Source organism: Metopolophium dirhodum, chromosome 5 (assembly GCF_019925205.1).
Source record: "Metopolophium dirhodum isolate CAU chromosome 5, ASM1992520v1, whole genome shotgun sequence".
Taxonomy (NCBI): Eukaryota; Metazoa; Arthropoda; class Insecta; order Hemiptera; family Aphididae; genus Metopolophium; species Metopolophium dirhodum.
Window position 1 is genome coordinate 20,053,900 of NC_083564.1, and position 14,656 is coordinate 20,068,555.

The window sequence follows — 14,656 nt, forward strand, 5'->3', positions numbered from 1 at the left end:
GTTTATCGAACTAACCAGGGAAAACTTGGTATGTAGCATCTGAAATTGTTGAACCAACCAATACCTAAATGTATTTATAAATTCTTTATTTAATTTAAATACTTATACATTTTTTTAAGTATAGGTACCTACCTACATTCGTGATCTAACTCAATAATTTAGTTTTCAGTGCTCAGTGACTATAATATTCTAGTCTTACAATTAACTTACAACTTAAATTGTGCCACGTAGGTATACCTACAACCAGAGGTGTGCTCAAGGGGGGGGGGGAGGGAGTTTAACCCGATTATAGGACGCGAACAGACTACAAAGGTGATATGCGTTGGAGGGACGCGGATATTGCCATATGCCCGGAAGACATTGAAAACCACTGTGTGACGGGGAGTATAAGACCAGCACCTCGGGGGTTTTTAAACCTTTAGCCATGATTCTCGAGGGCGGCTCCTTCACGCCTTTGTGACGCGGTCGCATCCCTCCGACGGGTTAAGTTCAGGGCGCCCTGGCGCCATACTGACGTTCCCCCGCCGGCTACTCCCGTACGGGGTAGATCGGTGGGTCTCGCTGATCCGCGTCGGCGAGCGCTGGATTCGACCCAGGCAAATTCCTCCCCTTCTACTAAGGCGCTACTCCCACAGTCTTCGCGAGGCCATCCACATAAGTCGCGAACGCGCGGCCGGTGAGCGCGAGCACGCGAGGTACCCGCGCGCATCGGCCGGACGCACGCCACAAAGCTCACTGGGTACTGATACCGTTCGGGCGTTAGCTAAGTCGGGTTGTCAGTAGGGCTCCCCCAGTGCCCGCGAAATGAGATTTAAGGATCCGTTATCCAGAGTACTCACAACGACTCTTTTCCCACTAGCGTCAGCATCGGGACAGTTGTTTAAGCTGCCGCGGTGCGACCTTTTATGAGTGGTACGGTTTTCTTTTTGCCGGGTGCCGTGTCCGTACCGAAAGCTCGGGTTTGGGTGCCTGACGGCGGGTGTCCCCCGGCCGAACTTCCACCTTGCACGTGTTCATTCACGAGTTGGCCGGGCCCGTGAACTCTCGGCCGGAGTTTGGGCGGGGAACGTGCCGGCATGTGGCTGGAGGTCCGCGGACAGGAATGCCCGGAAGACAATACTACTGTTTCCAGTTACTTGATTTTTTGTCTTTACTATATAGTTATATAGTTGTTATTTAATTATTAGATGGATTATTATGAGATATTTATTTTATCATGACTATTGTAGTATTGTTACTTGTTAGTTGTTATAAAGTTTAAAGTAAAAGACAATATTATAGTCGGCACTTAGCAATCAGAACAATAAGCCGCAAGTCGCAACACATTTTATAATATCAGTTATAGAAAAACGATTAAATATCAGCATTAAAGAAGCCAACAGCTAAATCATTTACAGTGTGAATGGCAGTAAGTAGTGAGTCAGTACGGTGTAAGTTGTAATAAATATAATATAATAGTTATAATATCTTTTTTCAACGAATAATAGTAATAAAAGTACAAAATATTATCTAACTAATGATATAAAAATTCAATCGAAGGCGGTAATCAAATTAGCATTGATAAGCTGATAATGTGTTTATCAATATTTGAAGAAATTACAGCATAGGAGTTCTATGATAAGACGCGAACTGTCGTGACAGGGTCTGACTGGGTCACTGGGATATTGTCACCGATTATAATATTGCGAATACAGAATAACGTCTTGTCAGACACTAGTTTCTTGTTTCCACTTAATTTTTGTTCTTTATTCGTTATTACTTATTGCATACTTACATGAAAGATATTTATTTTCTCATGACTATTGTTACTTGTGAGTTGGAACTAAAAAGTAAAAGATAAAAGTCGGCACTTGGCAATCAGCACAAAATACAAAGCCGCAAACACATCAGCCATAAACGAAAGATTAAATATTAGCATTAAATTACCTAGTTAACAGCTAAATAGTTTAAAGTGTGACTGGCAGTGAGTAGGTAGTAAGTAATTTGTAATAAATAATATAAATCTCTTTTCAACGGTTTACACATAGTATGAAAAAAAACAATTTAAATACCTACCTACCTAATTCAACGCACAGCCCGCCATAAGTATTTTATTACACATACCGGATTTAAACATTTTCCATAATATCTAAGAGCATTAACTCAAAATATTTTAAATGCATAAAAAAAAAACAGTTTCAATAGGTAATATAGCTTAATCAGACAAACTTATCTCGTTCTTCATATCTCTCTATTATAGGTATTAAAATAAAGTTATATATTTTTGTGTTTTATATAGACTTATGATTTGCTATTACAACATAAGAATTTATCTATACAATTTTGAATTTGAATTCACTTTTGATTTGTGTTCAAAATGGTGTAAACGAGCAGTGCGAGCATGATATTGTTTTTAATTGTTGGTGCCAAAATGTTTATTGACTAAAAAATACCTTTTACCAAATATTAGACCTACATACCCTTCCTCCCACCAAATGACCAAATTTGACTTAAATTTAAACTTATTATTTTAATTGTTTATGTTCATAGTAATTGAGATACACTAAGGAGAACGTAATTCAGTATGGAACCATTAAGAATGTCTATTACCGATTCTGCAGTAAATTCCAAGTAAGAAAATACAATATTAAGCAGCGAAACATTTAAAAAATGTGAAATTTTTACCTACATTTGAAATTATTTCATTTTTTATAATATATATCACATTAAATATGATTTAAACAGTAATCGATTCAATACTGAATAATAAATAATTAATTTTTTTGTAATTTCTTTTAGGTATGATAGTAATATGCACAGTATAATGCATAGTTCTAGAGTTCTGACCATTCCACTTATTAGATGTGACGATCCAGCATTTAATAGAGTTATTAAACAAGAATTAATTGAAGATACGGACAATAATGATGATAATCAATTATTACAAATGAGGTGAGAATTGTATTTACTTCATAGAATTATAAAAAATTTAATGATACTAACCTAATTGATAACCAAATATAATGAACAATGAATTTGATAAAAATTTTAATAGAAATAAAAGCTTTCCAATGCTAGAATCTTAATATTTTAAACAGGTTTTACATTTTATAAGATTATCAGCTTTTAAATATAATTAACTTAACTTGAATATTATATTGATTTTACTAAAGCTTTCTTAAAGCTATAATGATTGTTATATTGGTTAATATTAATACTTAGAGATTTACATAATAACTCTCAACTGCGATATTAATACAACTTTAAATCTCAAAGACTGTACAATTTGTTTTAATCACAACAATATTTTTTTATACTTTTCTTTACTATTATTGTCACAAACACTACAAATATAATTTTTATTTTTGTATACTTGGTAGAAATAATAAATTTTTTTTAAAAAGTCTATCTAAATTAAATACATTAAAGTTAATAAGTTGGATCTGTACTATAAGATTTGGCATCCTAAGGCCGGGTTGCATAAACGTTCTGTAATGACTTACAGATCTGTACGTGCGTTAACGGCTCTGTAAATAAAATTAGGTGTTGCTTGAACACTCGGTAAAGTTCCTGGGTCTGTAAATTATCAGCTACCGGTTCTGAAAACTGCAGATAGGATTTTGCATATGTAACTACTTACAGATCGGTAAAATTATTATAATGATAAGAAAATCACATGGTTTATTATGTGTTTAATTTATTTGGTAACCACGGTTATAAATAATTTACTATTTCTGTATGCAAAACTAGCATAGTTTACACAATCATTAAAACCTTACAGGGCCGGTAAATTACAGAGCCAACTTAAAGAGTAAATGTACATACTGTTCTTTATACAACCCGGTCTTACTGAATAATATAGAGGTGGATCTATTTAAGTGGGTACACTAATTATTCCAAAAAGTATTAATTTTTTTGGATTTTTTTTTTTAAAACTTAGATTTATGCTTTTCTAAAACTGTATACTATTTAAATTTTTTTCACCCTTATGTTTATTGGTGAAATCACTATCAACTTTTGATTTTAAAAGGCAACATTGGTATGATAAAAATATCATGAATTAATAAAACCATATTTATATGAATTTACTCGTCAACATTTTTATTTTTTGTTGATTGGTTTGCGAGATACAGCTCCTCGAAGTATTAGTGGTTAAAGGAGGTGTTATAGTCGGTATATGCAGAAAAATTTTCATTTGTAAAGCCCAGAAGCTATAACTGATAAATTTGATACCATTCGACCTAAGGTACCTAACATTTAACATATTGATAACTGTTATACTTTGTACCTGATTAATTAAATGTCTTATTATACCTAAAGCCTAAAGCTATACGCTTTCCTGTAGCTATCGGATTCCTCCCCACCACGCTACATTAAGTTTCAATGTTTTCCGTTGATTCAGAATTCAGATCACACTATGACAAATAAACAATAACGAGATCAGCTGATTGAGGGTCATTTCAACTTTCTATTATATCATTGTTCTGTGATATTTGCATAAGTAATATTAATTATCATTCCATCATATCAATTATTATTCCACACATCAAATAAACCCATACGGCTTTCTCATTGGTCTATATATTTGACGCAAAAATTTAAATTTTAAATTTAAAACAATTGCTTACAATATATTTTAATTTTTAAATTGTTAAAACAATACATTTTTCAAACTAGAAACTGAGTAAACTCGTGTTTAAGTTGGGTTTTTTCACTGTTAGCAAATAGTATATTAATTGTTATTGTTGCAACACTTATGATATCAGTCTACATTTTACATAACTATTAAATCTTACAAAATACATATATAACTATACTATTTATACTTAATAATATTATAATAAATTTAATAAGTCTTATCATATAAACATAACATATTTTATTAATATTAAATAGATACATTATGCAACTATTCAACATGATTCATGTTAGTTACACTAGGTGTAACAGAAAGACCTGATATATGAAATAACTTTTGTTCTAATTAATATTAATTTTTTTTTTTAAATATTATATAATTTATAGATGATTGCACTACAAGTACTGTATAATATTTATTATTTTTATGTTTTTATACTAAAAAATGAAAAAATGTCAATATAGCCAATTTGTAAATCTAATTTTTATACAAATTTTGGTGGTAAAAATATTAATTTAAGTCAAGTATTTTATTTTTTAAAATATCAATTTATGTTTTTGGTCTTTGAAGTAAATTAATTTTAAGTTGGGATATTAGTAAATATTAAAAAAGAATCGCTAGTAAATTTGTACAGAATATTTGGTACCACAGTGAGCGATCTAAAGACTGTAGTATTATTTATAATCAATGCTACTACTGACCTAGAGTTTACTCCAATTATTATAAGGTTGATAAGATATATCTTATAATAATATGTATAAACAAATGATAACCCTGAATATTGTTTTCTGAAAACATGAAAAAAATTATAGTTATATATTTCATATTCAATGCATTATTACCTCCTGTCACAAATTAAGATATATCTTAATTTGTGCCTCCTGTTATAAAATAATAAAAAATGTTAAACAATGTATTATTTTACTATACTTTTTTTAAGTTAACGATATACATACATATACATACTTAAAAAATATACTAGGTATAATAAACAACTATACCTTATAAAAATAAATTATAGAGTTTGATTTCTTATAATATTGGCCATAACAACATTTGAACACAATAATTTTTAAATTTATCTTGTGGTTCAAATGTACATATAAATATATAAAAGCCATGTGTACAAATATACTTCATAGCTATAAAACATAGTAGGAAATTAGTAAATAATTACAAAGTAAATCATAGGATTTTTTTTATTATAACATAATATAATACAGGTGTACGCTGACATTAATTTAAGATGGTTTATGATAAATCTATGAGGCTCATTACTCTTTTGTAAAATCTCTTCAGAGGCGCATACAAAGCTAACCTAAGAAATTATCTTATACATGTACCTTATGATTTATTTAAATTAATGCATGTTCAGCAAACCCCTATGATACAACTGATAGAAGTTTAAAAATGTAACTAAATTCATATAAAATGAGGTGACTCGAGCCTTATTAAAAATATTATTTTCACAATTTAACATTATTTTATTGATTTTTTTTTTTTAACACAATATTTATTTTAAATTTTACTATAATTTGTATAATATACATATAACTGATATGTCTTATTTTTATGATTTTAAAACTATTTCACATTAGTTTTGAGTTAACTGTAGCAAGTTAGTAATTATAATTTTAAATATACATAATATAGTGCTTAACCTATAAGTATACATCTAGCATATTGTATTTTTCTAAATGCATACTAATTATTAGGGGGGTACGCACGAATGGTAAGCGTCAGAACTTTAAGTATGATTATTAAAGAAGTATACAGTAGGTGTATGCCAATAGTATTCAGCTTTCGGTGAATTTTTATATTATGTTAGAAATTGGTTCGTATCATAAACCGTACAGATATAACACCGCCGCGCCGTAGCAACAACCTTAATTCTTATGGTAATGAATATAAAAAAAAATAAAAAAATAGTATATTATGTAAAAACATAGGGCTATAATTTTTCTAATAGGTCATTTTGGTGTAAAACTATAAATTTTGCCTAAAAAAAAAAAATCAAAAAAAAAATCAGTTTTTTTTCAAAAAAGTTTTCTTAAAACTACCACGTTAGAATTTAAGTAATTAAAATATTATATTATTATAGTAAATTGTTCGGTCTTTAATTTTGGTCCTATACTTTTTTGTCATGAGTTCAACGATTAACGAGTTATAAGAAAAATAGTGGGAGGGTAGATTTTACCCCTTTTTGGGGGGTGGAGAGATATGCACAGGGGGTCAGCTGTCAGGACTTTTAGTATGTTAATTGGGAAGGTACATTTTAAGTGTGTATCAAAATTCAGTTAGGGGCGAATTTTTTTCGATCTTTGTTGATTTTTTATCTAATTTGACTGGACTATATGAAAGAGATGCACAGGTAACTGTAGCCAATAAACTCCCTTTAAAATTGTATCATAATTTAAAATCCTAGGACTATGATCAATCTATGTCAAATTAAATTATACAGTTAGATCAAAACATGTATTCAAAAAATTTAAACTAACTCAACTTAACCCTTAAATTTAAAAAATACAAAAAACTTAAAAATGGGACTAATAATATATTAACTTAGATTTAGTAGGTGGTAATAAATATCTAAAAACACAAATCAAACAGAAGGAACTATTCACTTGCAAAACACTAATACAATATAGTTTTAAATAAAAATATTTTTATGATACCTAAATATTAGGATTAAGACCTACCTAATATTATAACAAAGTAGTTATTTAAATATAATACCTTATAATAGCATGTATAATAATGAAGATGAGCAATTTATGATTTTTATAGATTTTTGATAAATAAAGAAACATACATTTTACCACACATTTAAGTAACAATGGTTGATTTGATGTGGTTAGCTAATTTAACTTAATTGTATAATATTTGTTAAAATTAAAAAAAAAAACATAGATAGATAGGCAGCCATCTTGTTGGGTCCAAGTATACGGTAATAAGTAATAATTTATGAAGCTTGTAACTGAATGAACAATACTGATTTAACTGAAAATAAAATTTAAATAAAAACTGTTAATACATAACAATATATAATAATGTATGTACAAATTAATGTATTAATCATAACAATTTATTTTTCTACTTATACATTTTAAGAAAACTTACCAATAAACTTTATGTAGATACAAATATTGTGCTTTCCAAGTGGTAGATATTATCAAATTTACATCACACTTAATAATATAAACTTAAATACGTATATTTTTGTTTAAAATATCAAATAAAATACATGAATATATTACAAATTACGATTTAGGTATAATGTAACTTTGAGTTCAATGGAATTTTTTTGACAAACTTAATGATTCAACAATTATTGCATTAGATCTATTATGTTATTAAAAATTTAAACTGTTTGTATACATATAACAGTTTAAAAAATACAATAATTAGTTTAATTATTAATTACATTTAATATTTGACTATTTAAGTATGAGTGCTATGCTGCATGGCCACATGGTTTACAATTTACATTTTAGTATTTTACTTTATATGTTTACACTTTAGTATCAGTTTATCACAACTAATTGATTTTTCTTTACTATTATCATTAGTTAATTAATATTATATAATAATATTTTAATAAATGCTATTATCTTATAAGACCGTGGTCATAGATAATTCATAAAGTAATTACTAGTAATTACTCTATGAGATAATTATAAATAATGATAAAGGTTGGCTAGTCTAATTCGTGTCTGGCTAGCAGCAGTTCCGCTGGTTCAAGCTCTAGTTTATTATTTTCCTTGGAGATGGATAGTTTCCACCTTTCTCTTTATGCCTCTTTATGCCTCTTCATTGTGTTTATTTATAGGTTTGGTCGTTTTAAAAAAGATTTCCCTTGATTTAAGTCTGAAATTGGGTGTATTTTGTCCATTTAGCGGGTGTCGTATATCAGTTTCTGCTTTGGTCCTTTCCCGGTCTGCTGCAACCTCCTGACGGATGTTCGGAGGGGTTATACCAGCGAGTTAGTAGATTTTAGGAAGTGGACAACCTGTTACTAAACGGCAAGATTCATTGAGTATGGTGTCTAGTCTGGTTTTGTGTGGACGGACATACTCCACACAGGACTGGCAAATTCTCCAGCATAGAAACAAAGTGATAATGCAGATATTCGTAATGTATGTGCGTTGGCCCCCCCACATAGAGCTTGTGAGTTTCCGGAGTATATTGTTCCTTGCAGCAATTTTTTCCCTAGTTTTCTCACAATGGTGTTTATACGTTAGGGATCGATCCAGCGTAATGCCTAGGTATTTGGGGTATGCAGAGTTCTCTAATACAGTTCCCTGCTATTTAATTTTCAGTTTTCGATGTGTCTCTTTGTTTTTAAGTCGAAAAACACAGACTTGTGTCTTAGTTGGGTTCGGTTTTAGGAAGTTTTTATCATAGTAATCAGACATTACCTTAAGCGATTCCTCCAGTGCTCTTTCAACATCATGAAAGTTGTTACTTTGGGCAACTAGGGCTGTATCGTTGGCATGTATAAAGTGTTTGATACCCGTCTGGCTAAGTATAGATTGATAATTAGTGTATATGTTAAAAAGTGTGGGTGATAGCACACTACCTTGTGGGAGGCCGTTCTTCTGAATTCTCTACCTTTCCTTCAAGCTCTACTCAATATCGTCTGTTTCGGAGAAGGGGGTTTATTGACCTGGCAAGCTTATTATATTTAGTTAGATCCTTGATCTTAAAGATCGGCTGGTTATGGTTTACTGTGTCATATGTCGCCGTTAAGTCTATAAAGACTACTCTAGCTATCGTTTTTCCTCATAACCATTCTCTATGTGTTGGGTGAGGCCCAATATTTGTCCAGTAAGGACCTCTGGTCTGAAACTGCCCTGCTCATTGATGAGTTTATTATCTATGTGTGTTTTTAGCCTGTTTAGGATTATTTTCTCGTATAATTTGTAGGTATGACAGAGAAGAGAGATGTGTCGTTAGTTCTTTGGGTCATCTGGGGTTTTACCTGGTTTTAGAAGTGCGATAATTTTTAATTTCTTTTAGATTTTGAGGATTTGTTCTGTGTTTGTGATATTGTTGAAGAGATCTAGGAGCCACTTTTTGGCAATCGGCCCAAAATGCTTTATTTGTTCTGTGCAAATATTGTGTACACCCGCTGTTTTCCTATTTTTCAGCTCAACGATGGCGGTTTGGAGTTAGAAAGAATCTCAAAGTATTGATTCCTTCTAGTGTTGCTTTTGAGCTGTTTTATATCTATGTTTCGGTTGGGTCTTTTTCTTGTCCTTCCATTTATGAGCCACTTGATTTGCTGTTAATGCTGATATTCGTGTTTTAGCTTTTGATTTGTGTAGAGTTGGAACTGTTCTGATAGTTCAGAGGTTAAGTCTGGTATATGTCTTGTTCTATAACCTCTGGGAATAAATTTCCTTGAGATACGTTTCACTTTTTTCATGAAGGTGTCATACTGGTCATTAGTAGCGTCTAGGTGAAATATTTCTGCGTCCAGGCTATTCGAGAAATCCAACCAGTTAGCCTTTTAGAAGTTAAATATCCTTCGGAATGTTGTTATGTTAGCTCTGATTGTATGTGTTATTTCACATGATATGGGTCTATGTTGTGACCGTGGTATGTGTTTTCAACTCGTTTGATTGTCTGTTGCTTTAGATAATTGCTGAAAAAAATTAGGTCCGGGTTATATCCCCTCCTCCATTGTCCGATATTAAATGAGAATGGAAGTTTGGAGTCATAGATCAGTGTAAGTTGCCATGCTTCGCCCATTATTCAACGAGGTCACTATTTTCATCATTCTCTTTGCATCCCCGTGTACTATGGCTGTTGAAGTCGCCAACTTCTATTAGTGTTCTTTGGTTATTAAAATTCCCAGGATCATGAAAGGTGAAAGGAGTTACGTGGTGTTTATACATCGAGGTAATAGTACAGTTCTGTATTTCAATAGTTAGAATCTTTATGTCTAGTTCTTCTGATAGTTAAGCAGATATTATATTCAAGTCTGGTCTAACAAAAATAGCACTGCCACATTTGTCATGAGGTCTTTTGATTACTGATTGCATGCCTGAAATTTTTGGTTTGTTGTGAGGGGCTCGATGCGTCTCCTGCAAACATAATACGTCACATGCTGTAAACTTACATTATTCTGCAAGGAGTTCTTCTTTGCTATAGTCCCTCAATATTGATTGAGATCGTCTTGAAAACTTTGGGAGGTGGTCCTGAAAATCTTTTTATTATATGTTACCATTTGAAGATTAAAAGTTGATATTGGTTTCCTCAATAAATAAAGGTGATAAAAATTAAAACAGTAAACAGTTTTAGAAAAGCATACATCTAACAATTAAAAAAAAAAAATTTAAAAAAAGTTAATACTTTTCGAAATAATTTATTATTGTACCCACTTAAATGGATCACTCAGTATAATAATTTTGTTCATAGTGGTTTTTAACTTAGTGTGATGGAAATTGAAGTTCCCTCCCCATATTTTGATAGCAAAAGTAATAAGTTATTGTACAATGGAGAAATATTTTACTTTTAGGTTTTGTATATAAAATAAATCCCTAATGTTTATAAATATATAAAAATGTTTTCTTATAATTGTTATCTTCTTCTTCTTCTTCTTCTTCTTGGTTTCGGCCATTAAGAACATGTCGATAAATACAAATCTTGCCATCTGTCCTCTGCCGCTCCTCTCCATCTGGTTCCTAATCCTATCATTTTTATATCCGTTTAAACACAGTCTTCCCTTCTCAACCTAGGTCTCCCTAAAGATCTTTTACCTATAGGGTCTTCCTATCTGCCTTACTAGAAATCCTTGCCTATGCCAGGCATGTCCCTCCCCACACGAGTCTTTTTTTTTTTGTGATCTCCTTAATTATATCTGGTCTCTGAAACTGCATTTGGAGTTCATAATTATGTAATTTTCTCCATTAATATGCTTGACCGTTAAAGACCGGTCCATGTATTTTTCTTAAAACTTTCCTCTCAAATCCACCAAGTCTCTGTTCTTCAGCCTTCCTCAATGCCCACGTCTCAGAATCATACAGGACAATAGGTCGTAATAATGTCATACATTCTGATTTTTTAATTTCTTGAAAGGGTCTTAGATTTTAGTACTTTTTCTAATCCCTAGTATCCTTTGTTAGCTAATTGTATTCTCGACGACACCTCTATCTTAAGTTCATTGTCTTGAGTTATAATCGTTCCCAGATATTCAAATTGTGATACTCTTCTAAATGTATGTCCTTTTAACTCAATATGTTGTTCTAGTTCATAATTTCTGTTGCTTCGGCTGACAATCAGGTATTATCATCATTAATGGTTAATCCCACTTTCTCCATGGCCTTAATAAGTTTTTTTCCCAGACTTTTATCGTCTCGATATCATCTCCTAAGAGAGCAATATCGTCCGCATATGCCAAGAGTCTTATTTTTATCTGCCCGAGCTCAATTCCTTCCGGAACGTTCATTTCTCGTGCTATTTTTTTTCCAGTACCAGGTTAGACAACCCTGGGGAAAGTGCATCCCCTTGCCGGAGACCTGTTATCACTCTCACGGGCTGTTATGTTGTGTACATTTAATATATATATGTTTAAATAACAATAAATCTATTCATATACATAATTATCAAAGTTCTTATAACAATCTACATAATAATAAATTTTGAAATAGTTTTTATTTTTAGAGCTAAATGCGAATTTGAAGAAGAAATAAACACAACTGATACCATTATAAAAATCGAAAAGGATATGAACGACGGATGTAGGATTGAAGGATCAGTTAAAAACGAAAGCCATTCTTCAGAAATAATTATTCATATGACTTCGGACAAGACAGCACACTCAGGGAAAACATTTTCAAATTCAAGTGATATTCAAGTCATTAATACATTTCGAACTAATCATAATAATCAAAAATGCATTATCTCTGATAAATTATTCAACTCAAAAGCACAACTCAAAAAAAATCTGAAGACTTGTACCAGCAAAAGAAAAAACCGGTTTGTTTGTGACAATTGTAAAAAGTCTTATTTTACTAAATCCGATTTGATTACACATATATTGTGTTGTACGGGAGGAAAGCTTTATAAATCTGATGTATGTGATAAAGGTGTTTCTCAAGCAGGAAATTTAAAAGAGAATAAAAGGCATCATATTGGATTAAAGTCATATGAATGTGATATCTGTGATAAAAGGTTTTCTCGAACAGAATATTTAAACAGGCACAAAAGGACACATACTAGAGATAAACCATATGAATGTGATATCTGTGATAAAATGTTCTCTCAAAAAAGAGATTTAAATAGACATAAAAGGACACATACTGGAGATAAACCATATGAATGTGATACATGCGGTAAATGGTTTTCTCAATCATATATTTTAAACAGGCATAAAAGGATACATACTGGAGTAAGGCCATATGAATGTGATATCTGTGATAAAAGGTTTTATCAAACAGGAGATTTAAACAGGCATAAAAGGACACATACTAGAGATAAGCCATATGAATGTGATATCTGTGATAAAAGGTTTACTCGAGCAGGAAATTTAAAAACCCATAAAAGTACGCATACCGGAGTTAAGCCATATCAATGTGATATCTGTGCTAAAAAGTTTTCTATAAAAGGAGATTTAAACAGGCATAAAAGGACACATACTGGAGATAAACCATATGAATGTGATATCTGCGATAGAGGGTTTTCTCAAACAGATGATTTAAAAAGGCATAAAAGGACACATACTGGAGATACACCTTATGAATGTGATATCTGCTATAAAAGGTTTTCTCTTGCAGGAAATTTAAAAGCCCATAAAATAACACATACTGGAGTCAAACCATATAAATGTGATATCTGTGATAGAAGTTTTTCTACTCAATCAAATTTAACAAAGCATTCGAGAACCCATACTGGATTAAAGCCACATAAATGTGATATCTGTGATAAAGGGTTCACTCAAGCGGGAAGTTTAAAAATCCATGCAAGGAAACATACCATTAAAAGGCCTTAAAATGCACATTTCTTTGTCAGGTTTTGGTTATACCATAAACTAATGCAATTACAATCATCCCTGTACTTTTAAACGAATTATTTTTATATTAAGATACCTATGTATAATGTTCAATAAAATATGTCTAAATAAAGAGAATTTAATTTAAAACTTTTAGCTTTATAAAAAATCCTGGAGAATAATCAGGTTACCTAACCTTTCTGATGTACATGTAGTGTTGATTGTATTTCTACATTAAGGGATACGTTACTGTAATGTTTGTGTTTATTTTGACCTCGATTCATTATTGTATATTAAAAATTGATATAAAACAAACAAAATAACAATATGGAAAAATGTGTTTATATATTTAAAAAAAAAATACAAATAAAAACAGTATACTATAATATGATAAATACATTTTGTGACAATCCAATTATCTAAGGTAATAAGACGAATTACACAAAAAAATTACCTTGTTAGTTTTATTGAATACTGTTTTTGCATAAATATGCAAAAAGTATTTATTTTTTTGTGTGTATGCTTCGATTTTCTACTTCATTACTTTTCTCAGTGAGTCGAGTTGGTTTATTTGGGTGGTCAAAATTCAAAATATTCGGTTGTTTTCAAATGTCGTAAAAAACAAAAAAAAATAAAGGAAAAACCTTGAAATTTATGCTAAATCGGTTTTCGAAAAATTTGATTTTGGTTCATGGTGTAATTCTAAAATAAATTATAGTACATACATGAACATTCACTGAATGTTTATATCAGAATTTTCTATACACCTAGAACCGTATTTAAGGGGGGGGGGGGGGGTGTTACGGGGATTTTTGCCCCGGGTGGCCAATAGTTGATGCATTTAGGCCTGCTAGACACCAGTGCAAACTGTATAAATAAATTTTTTTTTTGGTAAGAATTTGTTTGTGTACCTATGTCTTACTTGGCCTTTTTTCATTGCAATTTTGAAAGTCGAATTCAAAGTCAAATAACAATAAAATAAAATATAAAATCGATATGTCTTTCCCTCAAAAATATTATTCTCTATCTTATTTTATAATGGG

At 31.0% G+C, this 14,656-nt stretch overlaps 1 protein-coding gene across 4 annotated transcripts; it reads left to right on the forward strand.

Moving 5' to 3' along the window:
- The first annotated feature begins 1,662 nt into the window (after positions 1–1,662).
- Positions 1,663–13,949, forward strand: LOC132945782 (zinc finger protein OZF-like). 4 transcript variants are annotated; one of them, XM_061015543.1, is made up of 4 exons: positions 1,663–1,974; positions 2,530–2,610; positions 2,779–2,931; positions 12,287–13,949. In XM_061015543.1, exons 2-4 carry the CDS (start codon positions 2,564–2,566, stop codon positions 13,611–13,613), a joined length of 1,527 nt encoding a protein of 508 aa, XP_060871526.1. In that variant the 5' UTR covers positions 1,663–1,974; positions 2,530–2,563; the 3' UTR covers positions 13,614–13,949. The 4 variants fall into 4 exon arrangements, with proteins under 4 accessions (XP_060871526.1, XP_060871527.1, XP_060871528.1 ...); XM_061015544.1 differs by having other exon boundaries at positions 1,663–1,971; XM_061015545.1 differs by lacking the exon at positions 1,663–1,974 and adding an exon at positions 2,241–2,398.
- Positions 13,950–14,656: the final 707 nt, after the last annotated feature.